Source organism: Petromyzon marinus, chromosome 5 (genome assembly GCF_048934315.1).
Source record: "Petromyzon marinus isolate PM22_M1 ecotype Great Lakes invasive population chromosome 5, UKy_Petmar_22M1.pri1.0, whole genome shotgun sequence".
Classification (NCBI taxonomy): domain Eukaryota; kingdom Metazoa; phylum Chordata; class Hyperoartia; order Petromyzontiformes; family Petromyzontidae; genus Petromyzon; species Petromyzon marinus.
The window spans coordinates 22,917,141-22,929,306 of NC_133671.1; the positions used below are offsets into that span (position 1 = coordinate 22,917,141).

Genomic DNA, 12,166 nt, shown 5'->3' on the forward strand with positions numbered 1-12,166 from the left:
AGTCGGTAAAAATGAGTAGCACTTTGTAGAGAAGTCAAAGGCAGGTGTCTGATTGACACACGCCCCCGACTTGACAATGAGGAATTTCCATCACTGGCTGCGGGCAGTAAACGAGACGAGCATCTGTGCCTCATTGCTCATTTGAGCCGAAAATAACGTTTTAGAAATGTCGAATGGAGCCACACACCGTGAGCAGTGACTCGACCCTTCTTGTAGATAACGGGGCCTCGAGATGAGGCCCAGCTCCCAGAGAAGACAGCAGCCCATGTGGAGAAAGAAGAAACTTTTATTGAGGCATGGCACAGGGCCTGCAGCACCCATCACGACAGTAACGACTCGCACTGCTTTTAAAATGACAAAATAAATGGAAAGGATAAAAGGTACAAATATTATTTTTATAATTACCCCCGTTTACCCAGAATATCCCATCCAAGGCTTAATACTTTTTTTCAGGAGGGTCCTGCAAATTTGTCAGTTTGGGGTGATGTTGCTTTGTGCGATCCCAATTTGAAGGTGATTTTTCTGCATTGTTTGGCCAATACTCTATGTCGAACTTCTTTTGCACCGTACATACCCAACCATGCTCATTAGAGGTGCTTACATTGTATGTTTTTTTTTTATTTTAGCTATGGAAGTAGAACCTGGAGGAAACTCATGCAGAACAGAGGGAGAACATACAAACTCCACACAGAGGCACCCGAGTCAGGAGTCAAACCAAGGTACTTCTATGGGCCACGAGTGTTTCCACCGCGCTGCCACCCAAAGTTGAACGAGTTTCACCGTTTTCAAGAGGAATTATCTGTCACGGGCACTTTCTGCCAATAACATTAGCGTCTCAATTAGGAGTAATTTGCTGTGAGCCGTCACGCGTAATTTATTTAAACTTCATTTCACTGCAACAAAAATGCATTTAGTCCGAACAAATATAAAAGACACGAGTATGATAACTTTTCATCTCGTCCTTGAGATGCGTTTTCACACGTTTGTTCGTCCCATCCATTTGAACAAATAGAAATTATAAACGAGGCAGATGACACCTACATCTCACGACAACTCAACCCGTAGCAACACTCTCCCACAGCACACAGCAACCGATTAAAAGAGTGGGGACAAGAGCCTTGAGCACCACGACAGCTACCCCTCCACTCCACCAGGTGGAACGTGACCCCTGGCAGTTGACCCCCACTGACTCCCATCACCGAACCCTCTCGTTGACCCCTTCCGGTGATCCCTATCGCACGCCGATCGCTGTTGTCTTCGTAGTGGCGACGGGGAGCGTCCGGGCGCACCGGGCGGCCGCGCCGTTTACCCTGCGTGGCCGGCGCCGCCACCGACGCCCAGCGGCGGTGCTGCCGCCTCCCCCCGCCAATCTAGGCTTGGGCCCCCCGGCGCCCCCCGCCTCCCCCCACCGGGGACTCTTGGCAGGGAGGGCCGAGTTGGGGACGCTCGACTCCCCCAGGGTTCCCTTGACCCGCGCACACGTGGTGGAAAGGGGGCCGAAGGACCTCACGGCCGACGGGGAGGGGGGCTCCGTGCCCCATCTGTCTAATAACGTGACGGCAGTGGCCGCCCCGTCGTGGGGGGCCGGGGGGCCCTGCGAAGGCCTCGTCGAACCCAGACGGGATGGACGCGCGGACGCCGTAGTGAGCTCAACGTCATGCACGTGCCCGGAACTCCGCTTCTCACGGCACACGGCGGCACAGGCAACGAGCCCAACCCCTCCCCCGGTGAGATCCTCTTCTCCAGCATCGAGGCCCTCATCGCAGGCCTCTTCAGAGATGGTCATGGCCAGTTCCCGGCCACTGTCGAAATCTGTGCCCTGCGTGCATAAAGGAGCATCACGCACCGGTCACATCGCCACCGCCGCACCAGTCACATCGTCACAACTACAGCAACCGCACACTGGCGGACAAACCTGTGGGGGGGGCAGGAGGAGGGAGAGGGGGGCGGCCGGGCCACGTTCGCCCTGTGGTGAGGCCGGAAGTACGCGGATCACGATGGCCGTGGTGTTGTCGGCACGCAGCATGCGCCCGCGCCACCGAGCTAGGGCGTGTGACACAAGCAGGCCGGCCAGGGACGGCGCTCCTTCCCGCTCCACCTGCACGTCCGGGGAGATACACGGGTCGAGGTGGGAGGAGGCTGTGTGTGTGCATTAAGGCACATAGTACAGACCCCTAAACATCCTTAGAAAATTTTTCGATTTAAAGCTTTCGTGACTGCAATGATTCATCTTCTTTGGTTCTTTCGGTAAAGTCACGTAGAATGAGAATAAAATAAAATAATAAATTGATAAAATAAAATAACACAATAATATTCTCGCGACGTTTCGGCCACAACACAAGCGGCCTTCATCAGGTGAAGGGACGAGACTGTCTGGTAGGACAGCGCTGGAGTTAAAGAGCCACGTCGTGAGAATATTATTGTGTTATTTTATTTTATCAATTTATTATTTTATTCTCATTCTACGTGACTTTACCGAAAGAACCAAAGAAGATCCTTAGAAAAGGCAAAAATATTACAGTTGTGCAATATTCATCAAGAAACAATCCCAATCATGAAACATTTTGAAAATAAGGAACACGCTAATTTACACAAATGTGTGTGTATGAGATGGTCTGTAGCTAAAGGTGTGAAAACAGCAGGTTGATGCAGTACAGGATTTGGAACAGATTGGACTTGCCATTGAATGGTACCAGCAGAGATTGGCCACTGTGGAGGTGGCTCGTGAAGGAAGCTACTGGGCAGTGCCAGGCTAGGTGAATCCAGCCTCCTACCAACAGAGAGCGGAGGAGCGATGCTCATAATCAGAAAGTTGGCACAGTGGGGAGCACACGCGGTGCGCATCTGCCAATCATCTCACTTCGTCAACCCATAACACCTGGTTCCGTCCTGTGATCTCCTGTCAGGCGTGTGATCTCGTGCATCTAGCTTGGCACAAGTGCCGTGGTGATGTCACCACCATTTAGTGGGCTGTTGTTGTCGGTGTGCGCTAATTGTTTTTTGCAGTTATCTGTTCATGTGTGCACGCGTTTGTGCATCTATTTGTATAGTAACAAGGCTGGGACAACCGTTACACAATGCTCCAGATGGAATCTTTGTCTGTGTGTGACACCAACCCCTCCGCGGCGCTCGCACTCGTCCCAACAGGTGCTGACGGTGCTGGCGGGCGACGAAACATTCCAAACGCCGTCACTCGCCAGGACAATGAGGGCGTCACGACTCGGGTCGATGGTCCGCACTGACACATCTGGCTCCGGGGACACCACAAACTCCCCGCGGCCAAAATCGTAGCTCCACAGATCCCCTTCGGAGAGAAAGAGACGCGGGGAGAGAGGCACGAAGCCAATGGGCTACTCTCTATGACCGCGTTCCTCTGAAGCGAGTTGCAGTGAGGAGGCACAGTTGAGTTGCGTAGCGAGTTGCGTAGCGAGTTGCGTACTCACCGAGGGCGCGTGCCACGGCGAGGAAGGGGATGTGGTCCACGGCCGTGCTGCGTCGCACGGGCCCCGTGTGGGCAAGCACCGGCCTGGTCCACACGACGCGCTCCACACCGGCCTTACTCACCACCCTGTCTCACAATACACACACGCGAGACTTGCTCACCACCCTTCCTCACCACCCTTCCTCACCACACGCATGTGAGTCTTACCACCCTGTCAATAAGTCAGAATGGGTTTCATTGGTGGAATCAGTAAAGCAGCATTGTTTTATAGGTGAGCGTGAAGAGACATGGGTTGGGGTTACAGTGGCCGCCGTTTCTGCAGGGCCCCCACTCTTATACCTGCCGCCCAGGCGCTCGATGCGCTCCTTTTCTCGTGGACACTCGGGCTTGTGATCGCGCGTCACCTCGACGGCCTGCAGGGTCCCGCTGGGTCCCCCCCGCACTCCCAGAACCGCCCCCGAGTCCCCTACGTGCGCCACGTAGAGGTGGGAGCCCCGGAACAGCAGCGCAGTAGCCGTGGTGCCCGCCGTGCTGGGGAGGCCGCTCACCGTGCGTGGCCACTCGGCTGGGGATGCGAGGGAGAGGGTGGAGATAGACGAGGCGAGATAGAGCGCGAATTAAATCCAAATCCACGCACTCCAGTACATGCGCAAATGGCAGCACTGCCCATCACTTTCAAAACCCACACCACCTCTCCCAACTCTCACCTGTCCCTGCTCTGCCCTCCAGCCCCTCATTTCTCACATGTTAGGCCCCCCTCCCCAGCCTCTCATCCATCGCTCAGCCCCCCACCTCCACCACTCACGGTGCTTGTGCCACATGGCGCGGTGTGTGGCGATGAATGCCTTCCTGAGGGCCCCGCACACGCGCTCGGGCTGCGGCGACAGCAGCTGCCGGTCCCTCCTGAGCGCGGCCCACAGGTGCTGCCTCGCGAACAGCGCCGCCTCGGAACCTCCGTGGCCGTCAAACACCGCGACGAACGTGACCTCTTGGCCCCTCAGCCTCTCCCGAACCACCATGGCCGCATCCTCCATGTACCTCCTGCCGCCCTGCGCCACCGCTGCGCTCACCCGCAGCGAATAGCGGTCCACGGGGGCCATGGCCGGGGCCCTGAGGGACCCTGAGACCACCGGAGGGCCCTAGGCCCACCAGTGAAATCTGAGGCCTACGACGACTGGGTCTGAGAGAACCTAGGCGCAGCGAGGGGACTACAGGGATGACGGAGACCGCGGACCCGCGACTGGGGAGAGGGGACCCTGGTCGCGGCCTGAGGCCAAGGAGGGGCTGCCGGCAGAGAGAAGCGGGACGCAGATGGCGGGAGAGTTATCGGGCGGGAGCTTCAGGGAGAGTTGAAAAGAGCGGGACACATCGGGAGAGAACTGGGTGGGGGCGCTGAAGAGAGACGAGAGTGCGGGAGAGTGACAGGGAGAGCTGGAGAGCGCGGAAGATCAATAATGGAGCTTGTGGGCGCTAAAGCGAGGAGAGGGCGAGCGGGAGCCGGGCCTTCTCCGCGCGGGATTTTATTGTTCCTCGCGCGCCGCGTGTGCGCATGCGCGGTGACATCACGTCGCGGGTTCAATGACGAGGCGACTGCATCTGGGGGCTCCTCTCCGAGGGAGCCACCCGATCCCCAATACCTGCGTGGTCATCCAGGATCCGCTATTCATCCATCCCAGTATGGTCTCTCAGCCTCTACCAAAATCACCGAGAATATGACAGAATTTCGATTTAAAGCTTTCTTGACTGCAAGGATTCATCTTCTTAGGTTCTTTCGGTAAAGTCACGTAGAATGAGAATAAAATAATAAATTGATAAAATAAAATAACACAATAAAATTCTCACGACGTTTCGGCCACAACACAAGCGGCCTTCATCAGGTGAAGGGACGAGACTGTCTGGAGGACAGCGCTGGAGCGAAAAAGCCACGCTCAGATCGCGACCTTTAAGCTGTGTGAGAAGAAACAAATTTGAGGCTTAAAGGCCGTATCTGAACGTGGCTCTTTCACTCCAGCGCTGTCCTACCAGACAGTCTCGCCCCCTTCACCTGATGAAGGCCGCTTGTGTTGTGGCCGAAACGTCGTGAGAATATTATTGTGTTATTTTATTTTATCAATTTATTATTTTATTATCATTCTACGTGACTTTACCGAAAGAACCAAAGAAGAAGAAACAAAGCGCCTTGACAAAGGAATTAGCATAGAATTTAGCATTGAAATGGCTGAGTGATTAGCTTGTGACTGGTCACAGAAATGGCTATGTTAAAGTTAAAGCATACACATCCGCAGAGGCACCCCTTGACAAAGGAATTAGCATAGAATTTAGCATTGAAATAGCTGAGTGATTAGCTTGTAACTGGTCACAGAAATAGCTATGATAAAGTCAGAGCATACACATTCACAGAGGCACCTAGTACAAATCAAACAGGAGAATTCAGCATTGAAATAACTGAGTGATTAGCTTGTGACTGGTCACAGAAATGGCTATGTTGAAGTCAAGGCCTACACATCTGAGCTATTCACAGTAACTGGGTATACACTACAATATATAATGAATACTATATAGTGAACCAATAAAAAACTAAAATATAAATTACCTCAATGTTATCAATAAACTATATATATTCTCCAATCAGCTAAGCTACCAACAATAAGTCGTTATATATCACAATGCTATATGGCGAAAAAATGGGTGGATTCTTACCCTCAATTTTAGCAACACGGATAGCTACGGGCCCCGTTCAGACGGACGAGTTCATCCATGGTCGGAACAGAGGAGGGGGAGAGAGACAGCTGCGAGGCGCTGTTATACTCCATGTTGTAAACCATACCATTAACCGTGGTGTGAGAGGTATTAAAAGTCAATGCCAGCGAAAGAGCTGCTGTCTGAAGGTCATCGTAAAATACAATTAATTAAGAACGGAAATGGTTTAAAACATCTTTCCAATGGTTACTAAGCCAGAATCCATCTTCTCGGTTGAAATTGTCTCTGTGCTTGTGTATGTGAATGGCCTCATGAACGAATCTCTCATGGTAGCCGGTTGGTTTGCAAAGAACCTCCGTCTTAGAGAAGTCAATGTCATGTGAGCCCACTGAATTATAACAGTGATCTGCCACGGCAGAGGAGTTGGTTCTACCGTGTTTCAAGTCTGCTTTATGTTCACGGATGCGGTCCGAGATATGTCGTTTGGTTTCTCCAATGTAGCTACTACCACAGAGGCACTTTAGTTTGTAAACGCCCGGGTACTGTATGTCTGGAACAGCATCTTTTACAGATGGAACTAGATCACGGATTTTATGTACTGTGTTGAATCGGACCTGGATCTTGTTTATTCAGGATTTTGGAGATCTTTTTAGTGACCCCTGCAATGTAGGGTAAGGTGATGGTTTTGAGTGGCTCCACAAGAGGATCCTTCTTCATGACTGGAGTGATGGCTTTGCGGATTGTGTAGTCGGAGTAACCATTAGCCCTGAGAGCCTGGTGTACGTGCTTGAGTTCACTGGTAATGTGTTCCTGGGCGGAAATGCATTGGGCTCTATGGTATAGTCTTGATGAGGGAGTTCTTCTGTTGTCTCCTAGCAGTCACGAAAGCTTTAAATCTAGAATTGATAACCTCTATGGGGAAGGCTTTCACCTATCTGTTAGAGATTTTAACAGACAACGGGACAAGAAGTCACAGCTCATCGAGACGCTGACCTTCCTCAAAAAGCTTAAAGGTCGTGATCTAAGCGTGGCTTTACTCACTCCAGCGCTGTCCTCCAGACAGTCTCGTCCCTTCACCTTATGAAGGCCGCTTGTGTTGTGGCCGAAACGTCGTGAGAATTTTATCATTTTATTCTATCAATTTATTATTCTCATTCTACGTGACTTTACCGAAAGAACCAAAGAAGATGAATGACAGAAGCCAAGCAGATTTGAGCCTGAGCGGGATAAGCGAGCACCGCGCGTGCAGGGTTGAGCCACCCTGGTCTGCACAGCAACAGCCATTGGGACCTCTTGCGCCCACGGCCAAGCTCATTTTGCTAACCCAGGTCACTCTTCCAAAGGAGACTATCCTGATATCTTGAGTTCTCCCCTGGTTAAACGCTCTTGAACCTTCACAAACCCACACTGACCAATATGACCCTCCACGAGCCACACTGCAGGACCTCATCCAGCAGAGGATTAGCAAATGGGTCTTGGGAGGTCAATTGGTATCCAGTGGAGGAACTGGTAACACTCGTCCCTCAACAAGGAGCTGACCCGAGTATGTAGTGCACAGGAAGCAGTGGTGTAGCGGTTTGTGGGCTGTACTACGAACCCAGCCACCCAAAATTAGATTCCCACTCACGTGCAACACCAGTAACGAATATCTGAACCTGTCCGAGGTTCCTGGTGCGGTGTAAACATGCCATTAAGGAGACAATGGCGGCTGGGTATGGTGTTTGCCACCTGCCTTTTCGTGTGCCGTACAGGCCTTCACAGGTGCTCGCTAACAGCACTTGGCTGTTGTGTTAAGGCTAAAAATGGGGGACATTTCTCTTGGCGTGCTAAAATGTGTTTGTGTGTGGAGTTCGTAGGTCCTCTCCATGCACTACACGGGTTTCTTCCCATTCCTAAACACAATGTCTTCTGTTGGCCAAACATCCTGTTGCAGTGTGGCTCCTCAGACATAGTGTAGCTTTCTTGTTAAATAACATTAGCTCCCGAGAACACAAACACTTTATTGACGGTAACTTATTTACACACCGCTCATACCCACGTAGAGCGTGACATCGCGCCAATACAGGGATCATTGGGGCAGGGTTGTTTTTTTTATACATTGTGCATAATTTAATTATAAATACAGCATCAACAACCGCGATGGTCATGGCAAGCAGGGGAAATGGAAGGTGGGATAGTTGCAGAGTGTGACAATTTGCAGTTACAACCATGGAATGTTTTTCCTGGTGCTAGTTTCTTTATCTCCACCAGTTCCCTGGAGACACATGGAGACTTGTGGAGACTCAAGGAGATAGATGGAGACCATCAGCGTTGCCACAACCTGTTGCTCGCTGGAGGTGCGGGCTCCATCAAGGAGATAGCAGATTCGGTGGTGCCGGGCTCACACTGGCAGCAGCTCGGGGGGGTCCTCCCCATAGCAGTACTTGGCACGAGGGTCACGGTACGTGTTCTCATGCTGCACACTCTGCACAGACAGTCAGTGGGAGGGAGAGGGGGGAGTACCAGAATCCCATGGTGTGGAAGCACTGTGGTGGTGCTTTATTATGAATGGTGCGAGTTGGCGTGCCCTCCCGTGGTGTGGCGAGCCCTCTCACCTGTGAGGATGTGCGGCACTTGGCGAGACATAGCTCAAAGTGGTCGCGCACCGCCAGAAAGAGGTTCTGGAATGCAGCTGCCGCGTGGCCTAGGAAGCGCTCGAGCACAGCCTGCTGGGAAGGGCACCAAGGCCACACGCGTCTTGAGCATCACCTCCTCCATGGCATCTCACATTCAGGTGAAAACTCAAGAGACCAGGAGAGTGTAATTTGCAAAAGTGAATGACCTGTGTCATCACAATGACACAACAATAAAATAAAAAAATGCGACAATGAAGAAAATAGAACTCAAGCAAAAGCAACCAAACCCCCAAGGATCCCTGTGCCCCTCACCTGTTCAGGCTGCAGGCAGCATGACACGCAGTGCTCATAGATGCTGCAGCAACCATTGGGCTGACAGCCCTGGCAGCTGTACTGCGCACTGCCCGGCGCACTGTCATTACAGCAGCCGCTCGGCAGCACCGCACGCCGCTCACACACGAAGCCTGGCGACACAAACACACAAACGTAAACACAATGTGGGGACAGGTGAAGTATAGAAAGCTTGCAGACACGCAGCATTAGTTCCAGAATGACCAGGCTCACGTGGAAAAAGGTTATTTCCATGTTTTTATTGATTAAGTTATTTAACCAACATAATCCCTTGGGATGAAACATCTCATTTGCAAGAGTGTCTATGGTGTCAACAGACATACAAAGCAGACACACATGCAGAGGCTGCTGCGTGGGCCCATTGTGTGCGTGTGTGTGTTCTGGGCCACGGGCCTCTCTCGTCCGTGAGCAGCATGCGTCCCTGCACCGAGTTGCGGCACCGGCCCGGAGGCCCCGGTGGTCCCGCGCTGCCGTTGTGTGGCGTGAAGCGCACGCGCCAGTCGAGGCGGCGCTGGGGGTCCTGTGCCTGCAGCAGGGACCGCTCCTTCCCCGTCAGCTCATCCTGCTGTGGGCCATAAGGGGGGGGGGGGTTAGAGTGATGCAGGGGTCAGGGTGAGTGATACGAGGGTCACAAGGCATCAGTGACAAAGGGCGTCAGCGTGACATTGTGTGGGAGACATGGGGATTAGGGCAAAGCGGTGGTGGGGGGGGGGGGCTAATGAAAAACTTGTCATAAATGAGGCGAGGGTTATGTGTACAGTTATGAGTAGAGTCATAGGGATGGTTTGAGGTAGAGTTAGGAGTAGGGGGATAGACCGAGGAGATTTGGGGTCCAGGTAGTAGGTGTGGGGTAATGGGAGCAGAGTTGGTGTGGCACTGCCTCTGATGGGTGTTCGAGGTTTAGGGTCGAGTCAAGGTATATGTAGGATTAAGGGTAATGATTGAGCTGTAGGTACTGGTAGATGTTTTATTTAGGCTAGGGTTTCAGTAAACAAGCGTTGAGAGGTAGGGTTATATATAGAGACTAGAGTTCGAGGGTTAAGGAATGAAGGTTTAGCGTTTGGACAAGCGCTAGGACTCGGGTGAGGGTTATTGTTGGAGGATATTGGCAAGGCTAGGGTTGCTTGGGGCTACAGGCAAGGTTGGCGTTAGTACGGGCGCCGGTGTGAGGACAACTCACCGCCTGCCGGATGGTGTTCTTGAGGAAGTAGATGAGAGAGGCGCCCAGCACCACGGACAGGAGCCAGCGCTTGCGCAAAATCCTGCGGGAAATCATGGGGGACGGCCCGGGCGGGCAGGGCCGCGGCTCGGCTCAGGGCCCCCCCGCCTCACATGGCCGCGCGGGGACTCGGGACGCGAGCGGGTCCCGGGCTCCAGGGCCCGGGAACTGCGGCCTCCAAGAGCCGCGAGCACAGAACCTGCAGTTCTGATACTGGAGGACAGATATCGAACGGAGCCTTGAGTTTGAACCTTGAGCCCTGGGGCTGGGTCCTCGAGACGTAACCAGCGCGGAGAATGGATTCCAGCGGCTGAAGCCCGACTTCAATCTGGAACCGGGAGCACAGAACCGAGAGCTCACGGCCTGGATCAACTCGGAGACTAAATCCTAGGACCTAGATTCCGAGGCTGGTTCCTGGAGCCCGACCCACGGAAGACCTCTCCCTGCGTTTACAATCCCTGCTCCACACAAGCGATCCGATCCACGCGAATCGATTAACAGTACCGCGAATCTTCCATCCTTCCACTCGATCCGGCACTTGGCATAGCAAGCGCCACGAGACCCGGATCGACGCACGGGAATCTATGGCAGTAGCGAGTGGAGCCGGGAATCGATCCGGGCAAAACGCCCATCCCCGCGGAGTCAACAACAGCACGTGGTCTGTGCATCATCATCGGCCGTGGTCTATCCACGGCTGGATGAAGGCCACCCCAAGACTCATGACCTCTCACGATAATAGCGACGTAATAATCCACTCTGGTTGCCACCTGTCCGAGAACTAGCATCTGCCGTGTTCGGGTAACAGGAATGCTTCCGTACCGAAATCTGGTGGCATTGTGTTGAAGTTTATTCCAGGTCAGACCGAGGCCGAAAGAGGAGCGTGGGTTTGGACCATTATCATCCACCCAGTGCAGTTCCTCTGAACACCGTCCTACACAGTCTACGGAGTCTATAAAGAGAAGATAGGTCTATACTTGAAAACCAATTTGTTCGCCAGATCTGGAAATCTTTGTAGAGTTGAGCCGTGCTCTGAGGGGTGCTCCCCGCGCAGCAAACAGCGGCAGCAGTAGCCAGAGGGGTCCACTCGGCCGGGCAGCAGGTCACGGCAGAAACATCCATAGTACTGTGCTTTTGAGTCTATGCTGCCCGCCTTTAGTATGTACTGACCAGCGCGGTGAGGTATGGTCAAATACCCCCCTCCACGACCCGCACAAATGTGGGGGGGAGAGGTATCCCATTCAACAATGGATTCAGATCATTGACATTGCGGAATGTGCGGTCCGTACATGGCATGCTGACCGGGAAATATAACAAAACATCCCTCACTGATATTGTGGCCTTAAGATGGAAAATACAGTGTGCGACTTTTCGGGCAATGAGCCTTCAAATTAGCCCGGAGAGTGACGAGGAGGCGAGGCTGCACGAAGCGACACCCCGTGTACTCCATGGAGCGACACCCCGTGTACTCCATGGAGCCCTGATGGACACGTCCAGATAAACAATCTTATGAAAAGTGAAACAGTTGGATGTCTATTGACAAGACTTTTACGAGTCAAAGTTACGAATACAGAGTTTAAATGTTCAAACGGTGATGGATCATTTATGAAAACTGGGAAATATGTTTATATAGACTGACAAGTATATAAGTAGACATACAGATTAGCAAATATAACGTGATGCCTATGCAGACTTGTATATACATTATCCCTCAAGATAGACGGGAATACATGGCTAGACTTTTACATATTGGAAAATATAAGATAATACTCTTATACAGACTGGGAAATACAAGACAGGACATTCGTACTCTCATACACACTGGGGATTACAAATACGTTG

General features: G+C 52.4%; 2 protein-coding genes across 3 annotated transcripts; both read right to left on the bottom strand.

Moving 5' to 3' along the window:
• Positions 1-268: 268 nt before the first annotated feature.
• Positions 269-5,279, bottom strand: LOC116939242 (protein phosphatase 1D-like). The gene is made up of 6 exons (XM_032947410.2): positions 4,248-5,279; positions 3,782-4,007; positions 3,444-3,568; positions 3,117-3,304; positions 1,916-2,098; positions 269-1,819 (listed from the first exon to the last, which is right to left on the bottom strand). The coding sequence occupies exons 1-6, from the start codon at positions 4,540-4,542 to the stop codon at positions 1,232-1,234; spliced, it is 1,605 nt and encodes a 534-aa protein (XP_032803301.1). The 5' UTR covers positions 4,543-5,279; the 3' UTR covers positions 269-1,231.
• Positions 5,280-8,122: 2,843 nt separating this feature from the next.
• On the bottom strand, positions 8,123-10,852 carry SPRING1 (SREBF pathway regulator in golgi 1). Of its 2 annotated transcripts, none has more exons than XM_032947420.2 (5): positions 10,289-10,852; positions 9,502-9,673; positions 9,070-9,221; positions 8,737-8,847; positions 8,123-8,606 (listed from the first exon to the last, which is right to left on the bottom strand). In XM_032947420.2, the coding sequence occupies exons 1-5, from the start codon at positions 10,382-10,384 to the stop codon at positions 8,523-8,525; spliced, it is 615 nt and encodes a 204-aa protein (XP_032803311.1). In that variant the 5' UTR covers positions 10,385-10,852; the 3' UTR covers positions 8,123-8,522. The 2 variants fall into 2 exon arrangements, with proteins under 2 accessions (XP_032803311.1, XP_032803309.1); XM_032947418.2 differs by having other exon boundaries at positions 8,737-8,850; positions 10,289-10,850.
• Positions 10,853-12,166: the final 1,314 nt, after the last annotated feature.